The sequence below is a fragment of the Patiria miniata genome, unplaced genomic scaffold (genome assembly GCF_015706575.1).
Source record: "Patiria miniata isolate m_02_andy unplaced genomic scaffold, ASM1570657v1 HiC_scaffold_20, whole genome shotgun sequence".
Classification (NCBI taxonomy): domain Eukaryota; kingdom Metazoa; phylum Echinodermata; class Asteroidea; order Valvatida; family Asterinidae; genus Patiria; species Patiria miniata.
This window is the reverse complement of record NW_024037059.1, coordinates 6438240-6456365: the sequence shown is the minus strand read 5'-3', so window position 1 is coordinate 6456365 and position 18126 is coordinate 6438240. Positions and strand designations below refer to the sequence as shown.

Here is an 18126-nt window from a genome sequence, read left to right as displayed (position 1 = left end):
CTGATTTGTTATGGATTTGTTCAATTGTGATCCATTACAGGTACCTTGATTAAAGCACTGTACGCAATGTAACTTAAAATGTAAAATAATGCACACAAATAAGTGAGGTGACTTGACTGACCTAGACTAGACCAGACCAATCTTGAGTCTGATGTATGAGACCAGGAGATCATTGATGGTGACTGTACTTACTTGGGCAAGGTGCCGTATTACACTGTTTGGTCTCAGTGATTGGACCTACACAGGCGCTGCCACCGTAGGCTGGGCGTGGGTTGGTGCAGGAACGACGATGGGACTGAGTGCCACCTTCACAGGACTGGCTACACTCCTCCCATTCACTCCACTCACTCCAGCCTCCATCAACTGCCAATGGAAAAATATATACAGTTTAATGATTGGACCTACATAGGTGCTGCCACCGTAGGCTGGGTGTGGGTTGGTGCATGAACGGTGACGGGACTGAGTGCCACCTTCACAGGACTGGCTACACTCCTCCCATTCACTCCACTCACTCCAGCCTCCATCAACTGCCAATGGAAAAAAAACACAGTTTAACGATTGGACCTACACAGGTGCTGCCACCATAGGCTGGGCGTGGGTTGGTGCAGGAACGGTGATGGGACTGAGTGCCACCTTCACAGGACTGGCTACACTCCTCCCATTTACTCCAACACTTGTCTCTTTTCAGCTGTAATTAACTACATATACCAACACTGGCATAATGGTATCTGTTTCCTCTTACTCTTTCACTGTTCAACCTAGCACATTAACCAGCACTTCTATTCATAAGATGGAATTTGCATCAGATTATGTAAATTCAATATTGGGTTTAAACCAAATATTGAACTTACATCACCTCAATGCAAATTCCATATTAAGAATAGTTTGGTTATGGTTTTGGTTGCTACATCAGACTCGAACCAGCCAACTGACCCCAGCAAGTTCAGTGGTCAAGTCATCAGGCATCTGCACCATATATAACATGGAACAACACCGAGTATCCAGTGTTTATAAAAATTCATCAGAGATGGGTAAAACCCAATATTCAATTAGCCATTGTATAACACCATATTACATTGTATAAATTCCCTTAAAAATCCGTTCAACCACATGAGATGGTACATGGGGAAACAAGCAGGGTATTTATGGAATTACAGAAACTACTGTTTGTTCTGAGCTGCGGTTTTCATGGGATGAACAACTAAACCATATTTCTCTGGACAGGATGCCAGTTCATCGCAGGTTACTCCCCAGCTAATGCCGGTACACATATTTTGGAGAGAGGTAAGTAAGGATAAAGTGGCTTGCCCAAGGACACAAGGTATGGCCAGCAGCAGGATTCAAACCTCTGACCCACTCGGTGATCATGAGTCACAAACCCAAACCACTTGGCCACACTCGTCTACTGATGGATTAAACAATATCATTAAGTTGTTTCTTTTTACCCATTCTCAGCTCACAAGCTTCTCCTGAAAACCCAGGCAGGCACTGACAGGTGAAATTGCCTACTCCATCCACACAGGTTCCCCCGTTGTCACAAGGGCTTGGGCCCGTTCCACAATCGTCAATGTTTGTCTGGCAGCGTTGGCCAGTGAAGCCCGGTGGGCATCGGCAGATATAACGATGGACATCGTCAATGCAGGTACTGCCTGCTGCACAGGGGTTGGAGGCACACTCGTCTACCACTGCAGGAAAGAGAAAGAAACTTCACATTGAAAAGCTTTAGTGGATAATCTTTGCAAACTCCTTAGAATATGGAAAATCAAACTACATCGTCAGCCAATTCACGCCAGTGTATAATAGTAATGTGTTCTCATTTGGCACAGGAGTGTAGTAAGTAGAATGGTGCCCTCTATAGTCCATACACAATGTCCATTAAACATTTGTTAAATCAAACATCATCATTCAATTTACTCTGGTACACATTAGCATATATGTTTTTATGAATATATTTCAATATACACAACATAATTTACAACCAAATACAGCTCCTAGCTTAACTGAGCTCAGAACAGATGAAGCACTTACTGTCGCACAGTGATGGTGTCTGAATTTGAATTTCTCCCAGGAAGCCCCTTTCGATGAAGTAAGGGCTTGCAACGAGGTCGCCGAGGGCATCAGAGTCACAGGTCTGAGCGTGTGGCAGAATGGCCGACACCGGTAGTGCTATATCCCACATGTTGACGTTACTCAGGACACCAGTGAAACTTTCCGCCTGGGTACCGTCTAAGGATGAAAACAATGACAATAATTTGAGTTCTTTTTCTAGTGCAGTTGATATATACTCTCTATGTATCTGCTGTTGTGCAGGAAATATTGCTTATCACATTTGCCTGCTCAGCTAGCTGCCAAGAACTGTCCAAAGAAGCTTAAATTAATACAATTTTGTCCAGACAAATGCTGCTCATATCAAACACCCTTGATCATTACCCACCACCATTTGGTAGCTGTCCTAGATTGAATGTCCCTCCACTGTTGATACGGGCACCGGATCTGATGTGATACTGGTTCAGCACCAGATGCCCATCTAGAAACATCTTGAGAATTCCTCCGTGCTCATCCCAAGACACTGCCATATGATGCCAATGATTGTCATTCACAGAGAGAGAGGAAGAAAACTGATATCTATACCATGAAGAAAAGAAAAGGGCATTAAGGATACATACTAACGATAAATGCTTTGCACATTGTGTACTAAAGGCCAATAGCTACCACAAGACTCTAAGGGCTGAACAGGAGTAAATGGGCCCTAAATTTAGGATGAGTGGTGTGTAGGATATAGACTGACTATCTAACAATCGTCGTCCAAGCTTGTGACTGAGTGTTTAAGTCGGGGTAACTTTTCAAAAGTGCTGTTTTGGGGGCATAAGTTCAGCAATATATTTTAGAAAGGTTTTCTTTGGTTTATTTACGGAGCATCACTCAAAAGTCTTCAAAAGAACCCCATCAACAAAACTGAACATTACTGGAAATATGAAGAATGAAACTTCATTTCCATGTACAGTGACTTGTTATGCAGTGACTTGTTACGACACTGGGAAGGGAGGGGGGGAGTAGCCAATAATGAGCACAGCTCACCCTTGAATGTAGACATCCAACGACCCAGGATTACTCAAGGCAATCTGTGCATTCTGCAGTGTCTGTCCAGTGCTCTGGGTTGTATAGGTCAGTATATCCCCATCAGATGTTTCCGATCGAATCCACATCATGATGGTGAACGCTCTCAGCGCTTCGTAACCGACTTGACGTAGAGTGGTATACTGGCGGGGTTGACCACCTCGGAACACCATGTCAAAACTAGACTGTATGTCTGAGGAGGAAAGTTAAAAAGATGGGTATAATGTTTGACTGCATTCTCAGTGTTCACAATAAATGATAAATTATGTCAGTGAAGGGCAAAACCTAAAAAGAAAGAAGCAAAATAGTCCAAGAGGTTGAAGAAATCGTTTTCAGAGTTCTGTCTTTGAATTGGTTTCATTGTTAAAAATACTGAAGACTTAACCCTCACTTTGTTGGAACAATACATATTTGATCACAATTCACAGCCAATTTGTCCATAGGGCCATCTCATGACCCTACATCCCACATCTGGGTACCAAAAATTCAGCATCAGCCATTGTGGTAAGCAAAGATTGTATAACGCATCGCGCAGTAGGCAAGCGTTCAAAGCTGTGATAGATGGCAAATCCTGTGAAAAAATGCGGCGCAAACACCTAGTGCTGAGTTGGCACAATTATGAAAACTGTGCACAGCACAGGTAGTGACCATTATGTCATTTGATAAAGAATTTGTAGTTACTTTACATGAAAATAAGCCCTACTATTTAGTTTACAATGCACAATGGGGCTGCTAACCAAACGCTTACTGCTATGGTGGCTGATCAAAGGAAAACCAACTGGTTAGGCGGTACATTGACATCATACAATTGGAACCTATGGTATTAAACAGACTTCTCAAGCCGACAATTTTTGAACTCTGAAATCTACAAATCCAATAGGATATCTTACTAAGGCTGCAGTAATCGCCCACAAATCCTGCTTTGCATCTACAGTAGTACTGGTTGATGCCGTCGATGCACGTAGCTCCATTCTGACAAAGATTACTCACGCATTCATCTATATCTTGATCACATTCGGTGCCGCTGCAAGTTGTTAAAAAAAAAAAAAAATCATCAATTATACAAAAAGTAAACATTTAAAGTATATGAAAAAAATATCAATCAGAACAAAACAAGTACAGTGCAATAGAAAACTTCTGATGTTTTGTACTAACCTATAGCCTGGTGGACAGTCACAGGAGTAGGAGTTGAACCCATTGATGCATGTACCATCATGCAGGCAAGGGTTGGGTGTGCAGTTATCAATGGCCACCTCGCATCGCATCCCTGTAAAACCTGCGGAAATGGATTCAAATGACTGTCACAATCCTCCCACACAGTGCATGATGCTCAACCATTGATTGGTGACATGTCGGTTAATACATTTTGTACATCAATCTGATGTTCAAAACCTCACAAGAGGACATGAATCTGCGTGACCTGAGCACACGTCCACTGTACTGCACTTGTGTGGTAGAAGTGGCTACATTTTACAAACAGTAATGTGAGCCAAATGATGTTTGAAAACACGAGGGCTTGTGATTGATCCTGAAGTTGATACAAATAATCAAATGCAGAAACATGTGTGCCCCGATCACAAATGCCACATTGTATGTTCAAACCATACGTTTCTTGCATAAATGCATGCATGTTGGATTTACTCAGACATTTGCTGGTGTAACCGGGGCTGTTATTGGTCAAAACACCATAGAGCAGGGAATTACCCTATATAGCACCTGCACTTCAGTGTATGTACATTGAGATTACTCACTGAAAACTCAACCAAATCACAGAGTGCTCGGGCAGTTTCAGGCACTGCAGTTACTACAGAGTTAGTGATATTATAAGGCCAACTAACCAAGGCATTTTTTTCATTCTCATTTTGCTAGTAGCAAGTCATCTACACCAATTGTAGATTGGTTTTTACCTGCTTGGCATATGCAGTGGCTTGTGCTGTTTGCACTCGGCACACAGACTGCGTTGTTCAGACACGGCTCAGCTGAGCAGATGTCTAAAACTGTCTGACAAAACTGTCCTGTGTAGCCTGGAGTACAGCGACAGGAATAACGGTCCGCCTGCATACAAACATCGATGGAAAACATGTCAGTGCTGTGAAATATTCAAGCTCTTTTAGGGAAGATTATGAGTTACTATGAGGAGAAAGAAGTTTGTGGTTTAGAAATTTTGGAGGAAATTAATAGAATAACTGAGGCTCTGGTGGGATTTTTGAGAGAGGTTTTGAGAGTTAATGTGTGCAATACAATACATTCTTTTGTCAGCTGTAATGACACTGATTTGAAATTTGCATCTGAATTGTGGGGAAGTGTAGCAGCCAGATACAACATAGGAGTGTCAATTAAGCTGAGTGAGTAATGCAAGTTGGAATGATTAAACCGGATGAAACTCTCACCTGATCAATACAGCTTGCTCCATTCAGACACTGATGGTTGGCGCAGTCATCAATATTAGTCTGGCACTCTGCTCCTTCAAACCCAGCCTGACACTGACACACAAACCCAGTAGTAGTTGGGGTACAAGACCCACCGTGCTTGCAAGGATTTGGCTGGCAGTTACCCAAGTCAATTTGGCACAGTGTACCTTTCTTTCCCTTCTTGCAATCGCAGGTGAACATGTTGATTCCATCGATGCAGGTTGCTTGGTTGTGACAAGGATTACTCAGACATTCATTGATGTTGGTCTCACAGTTCTGACCCGTGAAGCCTGGTAAGCATTGACAGGTGTAGGACTGTAGGCCATCGATGCAATGACCAGAGTTCAGGCATGGGGTATTGGCGCAATCGTCTTCATTAATCTCACACTGCTCACCGATCCATCCATCTACGCAATCACAGATGAAACCATTCACCATGTCACGACACGTGCCGCTGTTAGCGCATGGATAAGATTGGCATTCATTGATATCAATATCACACCTACGGCCAGTGAAACCGATGTTACACACACATTTGAATGAGTTGATGCCATCCACACATCGACCGTTGCCACAAGCCCCGGCCACGCAATCATTCTTGTTGTTTTCACAGTCAGTTCCATTGAAACCATCGGTACAGTCACACCGGTACCCACTGATCTGATCGACGCATGCCCCTCCATTATGGCAGGGATTGGATGTGCATTCATCAATATCGATCTCACACAGAGTACCAGTGAAACCTTCCAAGCAGTGACAGGTGAAAGTCTGGTTACCATCTTCGCAGGGGGCTTCATTTGCACATGGAGAGTTGGCACAGTCATTGATGTTCATCTCACAATGCTCTCCTGTGGGTAAATTATATTATGCAAAGAAATTCATTTTATTGATTAATGAGGTCTATTTACAATTCCTTTAGCTTCACTAAAACAAAGAGTAAACCAAAAACAAGATGGTCACAATCTATCTGAGTATCTCCGTCAAAATATGGAAAAAGTGGACAATATCATTTGTCTCTAACCAAGGAGAAACACACTGCAAAAGTACAGGCTGAACTAGTTCGGTTTCAGGTTTCAGATTTCAGGTTTATTTCCATTCTATACGATAATTAAAATACAAGGGAAAAAAGTTTCACGGACCTTGTTATAATAGTATGGGGAGGTCAAAGCTTGTATTGGGTCTGCCCCCCTCACAAAGAATACATAGTTATAAAATTCATGATTAACCAAAGTAGATATTAATAATAAATAATAGATATTATTACATTAAAGGGAAGATACTATCCCTGATCAAACTATCACAAAATAGTCATTCAAGCAGAAAGATGCTATTTATAGAGATCATATACAGATAAGGTTTTGAAGTTGACGAATAGCGGGGCAGAGTGATCTTTATACCATTTCAAAACCAGTCACCGATTTTTAGTTCAAACTGTACCAGTTGAACCAGTCGAACTGGTTTCAACTAGTTTTTGAACTGGTTCAAACCAGTTACACATGTTCAAAACCAGTCACTTATTTCCAGTTCAACTAGTACCAGTTGAAACTAGTTTAACCAGTTGAACTGGTTTCAACTGGAATTGTCCCCAGTGACAGATCTGGACAGATCGTAAGGCCATGGCACCTTACCCGCAAATCCAGCAGGACATAGACAGAGTTGATCCATAGAGGGCAGTGCACAGGCTCCACCATTCAAGCACGTCTCTCCGTCATGGCAGGCATCCACCTGGATCTCACAATCTCTGCCTGACAGACCGGCAGGGCAGGTGCAGTAATAATCCTCTCCTTCATCCTCACATGATGCGTTGTGTTGACAAGGGTTGGGGTTGCAGAGGTCTGTGCGCCCCTCACAGCGCGGTCCTGAAAACCCCAGGGAGGGAGAACAATAGTAAATTATTCACTGGATGGTAGTTGGCTTAGGGGACAATTAGTGCTGTAGCCGAATCGCCAAACCGAACTAAACTTTGGCGAACGTAGCACTTCCGAATTGAACCGAACTGAACGGAATCAACCTGAACTGTTCAGTTTGGATGTTCGTAAACACAAGGCATGTTTTTATTTGTACAATCAAAATATCAAAACTTGCACTATATGAAAGGAATAAGACGATACCATTTTGACGTGAAAATGTTGTTGAGATGCGTTTTTGTTAAGATCAAATGGGCAATTTCAGGTACGAAGCTCAACTCTCATTTCAAATATTGCACTTTGAGCATTTAAAACACACAATTTTTTTTTTCACACTGTAAAGCCATGGCAATGTGGCATAGCTGGGTTTATCCTGGCATGGGCCTGGGTCCTAAAAAGGGCCTCACGTGAACTGAGCCGATGTTCATATAAAAATTGCCAAACTGAACCCGAACCAAACCTGAGGGTTCACTTTCAGCACTATGAACACTGATCAGATGTTTCTTGGGACTTAGTAAAATGAGTCCCAAAATTTAACAAAAATGGTGCATCAGCAAAAATACTGACCTTCAAAGCCATCAGTACAGACACAGTCATATCTGTTGACACCATCGATGCAGGTACCACCGTTAGAGCATGGTCCACTAGCACACTCATTCACATTGATCTTACACTCCGGTCCGGTAAATCCTGGCAAGCATTCACACTTGTATCCAGTCTCCTCTGTCAATGTCTCAGTGCAGGTACCGTCATTTTCACATGGATGATAATCACATGGAGTCAAGACCAGTTCACAGTGGCTGCCACCATAGCCGTGGGGACATGCACACTGATATCGATCATCTAAATCTTGGCAGGTTGCACCGTTGCTGCAAGGGTTGTTGGCACACATGTCTATGTCAATCTCACAATGATTACCGGAGTAACCTGTGATGCACTGACAGTGATATCCGTTATCAGCATCCACACATGTACCATTACGTTGACATGGGTTGGATTTACACTCATCTACATTAGTCTCACAGTTATCTCCTATGAAGCCGGCAACACAATGGCATAGATAGTCTCCGTCTACATTAACACATGTTCCATTATGTTGGCAGGGATGCATCAGACATTCATCAATGTCTTTCTCACACCTGACACCAGTGAAACCAACATCACATGCGCAGGTGAATCCACTGGTCTGACTGCTACATGTACCATCATTCTCACAAGGATCATTCACACAGAAATCTATCAGGATAGAGCAATCATCACCTGCAACAACAAAAAGAAAAAGGACGAAAGTTTGTATTTAACATCATAGTGGAATGTCACAATGTAAGACGTGACCCGCCCCCCTTTTTCCCTAAGAACCGCCCCTCATCCCATTACCTTGATATCCATCAACACATGTGCAGCTGAACTCATTGAGTTCATCCACACTGGTAGCTCCATTGAAGCAAGAATCTTTCTGGCAGTCAATCACATCAGTCTCACAGTGTGACAGAGTACAAACATAAGACGTGTCCCGCCCCTTTTTCTCCTTAAGAACCGCCCCTCATCCCATTACCTTGATATCCATCAACGCAGGTGCAGTTGAACCCATTGAGTTCATCCACACAGGTAGCTCCATTGAAGCAAGAATCTTGCTGGCAGTCAATCACATCAGTCTCACAGTGTGAGCCGGTCAGACCCGCTGGGCATTCACAGCGGAAGGACTCCAGTTGCTCCACGCAGGTTCCAGCGTTCGTACATGACGTAGCAGTGCAGAAGGTTTGTACTGTGGATGAGACAAGGTGAACAATAGTTGAAACTGGACTCTCTCCAGAGTTTCTGATACTCTCTTAATTCTTGAATCTTTAATATATGCATTTTTCCGTATAAAAGTTTTAAGATAAAACAAAACAGCAAAACATCTCTAGTGTAGTAAATTGGATTCATTTAACTTTCAAAGCTTGCTTTCTGCAGAAGGTTCAAAAACAGATGACAACTTCTTCCCACAATGCAAAGGAGGATTTGCATATCCGATGGTAACTTTTTAAATTGTTATTTACTCAAAGCTTATTCTCTGTTGTTTTGAGTGAAGCAATCAATCACAAATATTGGTTGCAATTAACCTCCAAATTCAATCCTCAGTATTGTCATAAGCTCAATACAATCCACAAAAAGAATGCACTTACTGCTACACATGCTCAGATTTGCGGCTCCTTTGCCCTGGGTTATTTGCCCGGCGGGGCACGAGAGACATGAACTTTGACCTTGCTGGGGCTGGTAACTATGAAGCTGGCACAGGACACACGGCTGGATCCCAAAAGTGGAGAACGATCCAGCAGGACACATGACTGTGGAAACAAAGTAAACGCGTCACATGTCATATTTTATGTAAAAGGGAGATTTAACCGACTATTAATTAAAGGCATACGGTATCATTTGCACTGAACTATTATCAAAAAGCATACTTAGAATAAATTTCTAAGATCGTACTGGTACTAAACAACAGTTGAAATTATTATATCTGGCTGGCTGTCATTTAGAAGAAATCAAGAGACGTAGGCGATTCAATGATCAGTCAAATGAATGTTTTTTGTGCACGGTTTACACAGTTTTCTCACAAATTGTAATATCCAATGAGCATAAACTTCAACATGTTAGGTTTTGAACATTCCACTTTGGATTTTGAGTGGTGTTATTATTGGAAACAAACAAAATGCACGAAAAACAAAACATCCTGTATGCCTTTAAAACAGTCAAATTAGTCAAATCAACTACCAAACCATGCGAGTTCTCAAATGTTTCAATTCATAACTATAACTCAAAATCACAAGTCAGACCACAAGAAATGGGATGACCAAAGATAAAGGAACACCTTTTGTAAAGTTTAATTGGAATAGCCTGTGAGTTATGACTGACTTGTGATTGGCCTACGATGACTTGTGACTGACTTGTGATTGGCCTATGATGACTTGTCTAATCTACATAAATCCTGGTAGTCCACTCTCACTTTTTGCTAGTCTAGTCACAGACTCCTATGCTTGAATTTAGCCAGTTATTATCCTTGTGATTGATTAAATGGAAGATGAAGTCAACAATTTTAATTAGCAATATTTGCAATATGTTTTAAATTGTAATGCTCTCTTTTCTTTCAAAATATCCATTTGTTGCCCTTGATTGGATGACCTGGTCACGACACAAAATAAATGCAAAACAATAGGACGCTACACACATTGTAGATATTATACATGGTGCCCGGATGTACTGTATTCTCGTAAAATCTCGCAGATTTTTTAAAGTCAACTTGCACGCTTTATAGCTAATTTCATCAAAATCACTTTCCTGTAAACCTCAAGGTTCCCCTTAGTGCTCGCATCTTGTTATACAATGAATGACTTTGCATACATCATGCAACCCATACCTGCACAGTCCAGCAAGCTTGTGGATCCAATCCTGGCCGTAGACTGACCAACTGGACATTGCTGACAGGAGACTGACCCAGCCTCAGACTGGTAGGATCCTTCCTCACATTGGAAGCACGGCTCAAGTCCGGTGTTGGAATACTGACCGCTTGGACAGAAGCCTGAATCAGGAGGAAGAAACCACAATGAGGCATTATCCATTACAATGCATATGTAGCTTTTGACAATTTTTTGTACTCAGATGATATAAAATTGAATGCAAGGAATAAAATGCCCGGCATATATATAGTTGTCAGAACAGATGATTGCATTTCAGATCAGGAATATAGTCAATGCAGTCTGTGCAAGAACAGTAGATGGTGCTTATGGATGACTTTTTTGGGGGAGGGAGAAGGGGGAAGGAAGAGGGGGAGAGGGGGAGGGGAAGGGAGGGGAGGATGGGGACGGACACTGCGTGTGTGTATCTGAATGCGGATACTCCCATTTGAAGCGCCTTAGCACGGGGGTCAGGCATCATAAGTTATACGTTCACATGGCTGTCCGAGTAGTGTACAAAATCTCACTTTGCATGAAAAGGGTATTTGTGCACAGAGTAGTGAAGTCTGTCACGAGCCAATGTGGCCCATCAGGCCGGCGTTTATCTCCAGTTTCAGTAGCACAAAACGACTGAGAATATTTCTACTCCCCCTGGATGGGCTAGTCCATCGCAGGTTACTCCCAGCTAATGCCGATACCCTTTTATAGTGAATTTGAACTTGAATTTGAAGTTCTGAAGAGGCTAAAAGGTATTTTGGTAATATGTAAGACCTACCCATTCTAGTACTCAGTCAGTCACAATTTGAGGACATTTAGGAAAAGCACTTATTTATAGAAGAACTAACTGTACTTGGTTGTACTCACGTAAGCAGTCAGTAAGATTGGCGGAGCCAGCTAGGATGGTGGAGGTTCCTGTGGGACACATCTTGCAGGTGTAATGTGGCTCCTCATCGTCATCTTGATACTGACCAATAGGACAATCCACACAGCTCAGGGTGGCATTGTCAAAGAATTCACCCACTGGGCAACTCACTGCAAGGACAGAAGTCGGGGGGGGGGGGATGAAAGATTCTCTTTAACCTGTTCGTCCTTGTACTGCCCGAAAAAGTGTGCTGCATGTTACTCCTCATACCACCCCAAACCACCCCAGCATTCTATGGTTTTATGAATTCACCAGAGAGTAAATACAATGTAATAAGTTGTGCTAATGGATTTAAGACTGTTCAGGAAAAATAATAGTTATACAATGGTCTCCTTCAAAGAAAGAAATATAACAATAACAGAATAAATGTAAACATATTATTCTATGAAATGGGAATTTTTCAAAGATTTGAATATGGCATTGTTATGTAAGCAGCAAACACTGTTTAACAAAAATATGTGCCAAGCAAGAGAACCAGTCACAAGTGTTGTACAACACTCCCAATTTTGGATGGTAACCTGCAGCGTTGTGTAACATTAAATGCAGCTGAGCTTGAACTGTCACATGAATGCAGATTTATCGCACTATGTATCATAGACTAATCCAGTCATCGACATTATTAAGGAGGTGCCACACACACGTTGCTCACTGTTCTTAATTTCAGGTACGACTGTCTGCACATACCACCTGTGCAGGAGCATAGTGCTATCTCAGAAACAGCTTCTAACTTTAGTCATCAAACAAGTTTTAACAGGTACGGAATGTGAGGGCATAATAAAGCTGAGGCATTAAATTAAGACTGACATACCACAGGTCATGCTAAGAGTAGGCAGGTACCCATGTGGACAGTCTGGACCAGGTTCAGTGTAATCAAGCTGAGGTTGGGAATCAATCTGAATGCCAGGCACTGAAATGCTCAAGTTACCACTGTCGGCCATATCTTGTACGCTGTCCACTATCTGATACAACGCATCGTAGCCGTTCCAACTCTCATCTTCGAATTCATTATCTGACAAGGTTGGGTCTGAGGGCAGCAAATAATTCATTCTGAATGAAATAGTAAATGTGTGCGACATTGTAGACCGTCGACTGCGTTCATGGTCTGTGTTTGGTTTTCGTCTCGGGGTAGGCAACCGGCGCCGTCGGTCACCCCGGTGATTCGGTGGCAGCTTCCCTTTTGTGCGCATGTCGGCCAGCCACTCCTGGGCATGCTCAGTGAGCTCGTCTGCACCGAGCTCTGGAGAGCTGGCGTTCAGCTGGTCAAGCTCGATTCCAAAGTCCAGTGACGATTCTGGCCAGATGCTGACGTCACGGCGCTTGCGTTTGCCATAGGAGACATTGCAAGTCACTTCAACATTGTCCACGTTGCACTCAGAAGCATATTGGGTGCATATGAAAGCACAGTTAGAACCATTGAGAATTTGGATAAACTGCTCTTTGATCTGGGCTTGTGTGTCAGGGGAATTACAGTCGCCACTGAAGTAGTGTAGATCAGATAGCACATATTGATGGCCAGGAAACACCTTCCCTACAAGGAAGAAAAACCATTTCATTAATTATACAGTGATGTGTATGGAATCCTCTTGAGTAGGGTGTTGCACTAGTTCGGGTGCAAAGTAACTGGAAAAGATGAAGGCAACAAGTAAATTACCTTCTTGGACAGCCAAATTATCATTTCTATTCTATAAATTCATCATTGGCTGCCGGTTATCTGTGCAAACTTTGTATTTTTTCAAATTCACTAGGTGTATTATAATAAACTAGGTCCAGCCTATTACTCACTGTGGCGCCCAAAACTGCCCCCAAATTGGTGCTCTGATCGAGTTGCTGGATGTATTTAGTCCCTGTTGCGTCCGAAACCGCCCGGCATATTACTCACTATTGCACCCGAAACCGCCCTGAAATCGGTGCTCTTTTTGTCACACTATATCATACAGATCCATATGAACAGCGACCTCTATAGTCATATTGGCGTGTAGCTTGGGAGTTCCCCTTTCAGATGCAATAGCAATGTCAGGAGAGTAAGAGAGAGGACCCCCTGTGAGAGGCGCCCCGGGTTGCAATCACTTAGCCAAGGTTGAAAAAATCTAAGTTGGACCAAGCCTCACCCACCCACCGAGTTTGAGCACCGTGCGACCTGCCGCTTCCGAGAATAAGCCAGGACAAACATCCAAACATCCAAACAAACAGAGACTTGCGTATTATTATACAGATATATTAAAGTTGAACAAAGAAATTGTCTAGAGCAGGGTTTGAACATGTGACCTCTTTATTGCCGTTCTGTTTCTTTACCAACTGGGCTATCCAGCCTTTTATTAATATAAACGGGTTTGTGGCTTTTTACGGAAAGATTAAGGAAGTACTGTGACCAAATGCATGAGGGTTTGTACCAATGGCACACATAGTGTGACCATGTGCGTTGCCCATGCATGCATGGGCAGTGCCGTAACGTCGTGGAACTAGATTTCGAGTGCTGTATTCTGATTACATGTATTATGATTATATTGGGTATCTGATGGTCGTAAACTCAGTTTAACTAAATATTAACATGAGACTAGATTTATGTTATGTATTATTAGGGAAGTTTTTGTAGGTTGGCAATTGTGTTGTACATTTCAGGGACAGATGTGAGTGTTTGCAATGTGTGATAGTGTGCATGAGTGTCAGTTGGTCAGTGCGCAGGTCTGGCCTGTCCATTTGTGGGTTCTTGCTTGGGTGTTCCATACGGTCGCCATACCTGCATTTAGGCTTCATACTTGTAGTCTCAACATTTTGGAGTTAATGCAACTTGTGGATTTCCCAAGTGTGCCTTTTATTTTTCGGAATTGTATACTTGTATGTGTATCTTAATTTTAATTGTCAACATGGAACTTATGAGTGCCTGCCCGATCTTTACAGGTGGCCCCCGGGCCCTGACAGTCACGTGAATGAACAATAAGAAGAAAGAACTGTCTCGGTGTGCACTCCCTCTGCATGATGACTCATCATTAGAGCCTGCGTGCCAGGACCCCCAACCAACCAACGAGCCGCGCCCCCAACCTCCTCTACAAAAGATATTGACAAAATGGGGAACTGCAAACATACCGCTGGATAGCTCAAATGGTAGAGCACTGGAGAGGCAATCCGGAGGTTTTAGGTCCAAACCCCACTCCAGTCAAGTTCTTTGTTCAATTATAAAATCAAACCCTGCATTACACAACTATATTGTTTACAAATCATTCTAAGTGCATTTTTACCAATGAATTGGTTCTACTGCCCCTAACAATTTGCTGTTTCTGCTTTGTAAAAATAAATTTGGAATAATATAATTTTTCAAATTCAAAAAATCATCGCACATTTTAGCATTGGAAATGTTCTCTTAACCAGCAGAACTTGAGAATTACAAGCAATAGATGACAGAAAATAAACATTCTACGTTAAGGCGGAGTCAGAGGGCAACGGTTTTGTATTGCTTGGATAAGCATGAGTAAACCTTTTGTGCATTTATTGTAACTCAATTAAAATAACAAAGAACAGCCTGTGAGGTATCTGTAATGCATAAGGTCTATAGGAAGCCAATCAACAAGAATGAACAAGGCAACCACTTACTGTTACAGTCTGGGAAAGAACTGCATGGAACCCAAGTTCCCTTAGTATCACACAGTAGAAAAGTGCAGAACTTATCCGCAGCAGACACATCATATTGTACATTACAAAGCATAGAACAGTAGCGTCCGAAGGCCCAACTGTCACATGCCTTGGCTCCATGTCGAGGTGCGGGCAGATTTTGACATGCCACGGCTGTGAAAAAAAATTTGCTAGGAGAATCATCAAAGCACGTTACGAACTCACAAAATAGAAGCTGCAGTTGCAGCATGGCATCTTGGGAAATTTCTGATACAGGGTGAGTAAAAAAAAAGGTCCCTTTGGATAATTCCTTGTCTCCCACATAAACAGGAAAGGTTACCAGTTTTTCTCTTCAGCCAACATTCGATCTGGGTATTGACCACATTCAGTACAAATTTCACTACACTCCATTCTGTCTATTTGAACAACAAAGACAGAGAAATCTAGCTATTTTCGTGAATTTAGAAGATACGTCTCTGTACGTCTCTGAAAGGATATAGCAGTTATTAACAAACAACATTACTATCTTTGTTTTTGTTGGTTAGACCAGATTGCACTAAAAGAAGATTAAGGCTTTTCAAAAACGCTAACATGATATATGGTTTAAAGAATAAATCTCACACACTTGCTCATAGTTATTGTGGGGACCAGAAAAGCTATGGGGACAGTACCAAGTCCCTCGCAGTAAAAATAAAACAATGTCCCTAATAATAAAAAAAACTTCCCCACTACATGTCGCTGCTAAGGCGGACAGGCTAAATACCCCAAGTTCATTTACCGGGAGCTGCTTTCAATTGAGCCCCTCTTTAATCGGCTCCCGCTTGCATAGAAAGCGGGTGACCTGTTTCTACAAACCGTCCGACGGTTGGCACTGCCGGCTCCCGATACAAATCACCATTTTAATAACAATAAATCCTGTGGTTTTATATCCAGCAGTGGGGCGCTTGCACTAACTGACCGCAAAGACAAGGGGGCCTCACTAATCCTCTGCACAGAGCTATTGTTCACTGTAATTGGTGACTACTACAGCATTGATAGCATGTAGGCCTTTTATTCAGGTTCTATGGAATGGAAATTTTGTATCAATGATACCACACTTCATGGTGAACACTTTTTCTACAGAGCTATTGGTTCTCGCTAGCTCCATAAAAAAAGCCCTTCACGTGTAATTAGTGTCGTCATCAATACGACGGCCCACTGACACAATGCTCTGCTGCTTTACCCTCAGGCGTTTTTGGAAGGACTGCAAGTCGAAAACCAAGAAAGCCACGATGCAAAAAAAGTTCTTCACTCGCTAACAATAAATTACAGTACTTGTTTGTTTGTTTGTGGTTTTTTTTGGTAGCTTCACATGAATTTTGATATACACCTTAGCTAAAGGGAACGTACGAAAAGGGAGGGAATGAAAACGAAAGGAAAAAAAATGAAAGGGTGAAACCAATGAAAGGATCCAAATGACGAAGTTCGTGTTCTTAAGAAACACGTGAATGAGCACCTACAGAAACAGTACGTTTATATGGAAAACATTTTATTATAACCTGCAGTAGAAACAAGATAAAATTAACTTCAAAATGAAATACTAGTGAACTAAAATGTTTCATGGTATGCCCATGTATAAAAAATGTTAACACTAATTGTTGAGATCTGAGGTAGAAACTCAAACTTAAAACTAAAAAAAATAAAACGTTTTTTTTCATAGCCACACATGTTCACAAAAGAGATATTCCTGTGCTAATGAAATGAAGAATTAAATAAAAAGAAAACTTCCTTTCCCCTAATATTATTTTCAACTTAACCCTATAATTAACTTTGACTCCTTACTCTCAACTCTCAAGCAGCCGAATGAATGGGGAAAAAAACAAAAAAAAAGACGAAACAAAAATGAAAGAACGACAAAAGACCAGTAAACCAAATCATTCATTAATTATTCTTTCTCATCAACAAGTTTGAAAAGGCAAAGAAAAAGCGGATGTTATTCTTCTCACCCTGTAGAGACTTGCTCAATTTTACGTCAAACCCTAATGAGAAAAAGTGGAAAGAAATGAAAAATGCCCACATAGTAACAGTTTGTTTTGTAATAAAAAACAACTGGCCACTGAAGTGATCTGCCAGGGATTTAAGAAGGGCAGTAAACATCCAACAAAGGATCACTTATCCTGTAATTGATCTTTTGTCTGCCTGTCCAAGTACAAGTCCCACTACAAACTATCACCATGCACGGCTGTACCGTGTGCGTTCATGCGTGGACCGTCTCCCGCTTTGGCTTGAAGGGTCCCACACTCCCTCAATAACAATACCGTCTCCCGGTAAATGAACCAGGGGTATTTAGCCCGCCCGCCTAACATACACACACACACGTTTGTTTATGGTGTAAATCAAGGATTTTCTTTTGTTCCCCTTCCCTTTTCCTTTGTTTAATCCCACAACATTTTTGCAACAGCTCTCATTGGTTTTGTACACATTTTCCCACCGAGGAGTCCTCGATTTGGTTTTGGTCCTCAATTCATCGATGATGCTGCATGTGTGTGTCCTCGATTTACACCATAAACACGGACACCCATACCTGTTTTGTAGTTGTGGTGACTTCACACAAGTTGTCCCATGGCACTCCGGGGACCGAAGCAGAAAGTCCCCAGAACTTGGTCCTAAATTCCCCATAACGCATTACGGCCCGCCCACACAAAAGTGTAAATACTTTCAATCGTGGACCCCCTATTGTTCCTCTTAAC

The 18126-nt window shown here is 42.1% G+C and overlaps 1 protein-coding gene across 1 annotated transcript in view; it reads right to left on the bottom strand.

Annotated features, from left to right (window-relative positions):
* Window positions 1–18126, bottom strand: part of LOC119727280 (sushi, von Willebrand factor type A, EGF and pentraxin domain-containing protein 1-like) — a 51155-nt gene that overhangs the window by 6536 nt on the left and 26493 nt on the right. The window contains exons 27-43 of the mRNA XM_038199134.1: window positions 15380–15571; window positions 12600–13319; window positions 11734–11901; window positions 10833–10994; window positions 9601–9762; window positions 8991–9200; window positions 8003–8695; window positions 7157–7387; window positions 5508–6376; window positions 5025–5172; window positions 4273–4393; window positions 4008–4141; window positions 3079–3310; window positions 2435–2625; window positions 2029–2226; window positions 1446–1685; window positions 193–363 (exon numbers count right to left, since the gene is read on the bottom strand). Coding sequence (XP_038055062.1) covers window positions 193–363; window positions 1446–1685; window positions 2029–2226; window positions 2435–2625; window positions 3079–3310; window positions 4008–4141; window positions 4273–4393; window positions 5025–5172; window positions 5508–6376; window positions 7157–7387; window positions 8003–8695; window positions 8991–9200; window positions 9601–9762; window positions 10833–10994; window positions 11734–11901; window positions 12600–13319; window positions 15380–15571 — 4842 coding nt within the window. The remainder of the gene's footprint in view (window positions 1–192; window positions 364–1445; window positions 1686–2028; window positions 2227–2434; window positions 2626–3078; window positions 3311–4007; window positions 4142–4272; window positions 4394–5024; window positions 5173–5507; window positions 6377–7156; window positions 7388–8002; window positions 8696–8990; window positions 9201–9600; window positions 9763–10832; window positions 10995–11733; window positions 11902–12599; window positions 13320–15379; window positions 15572–18126) is intronic.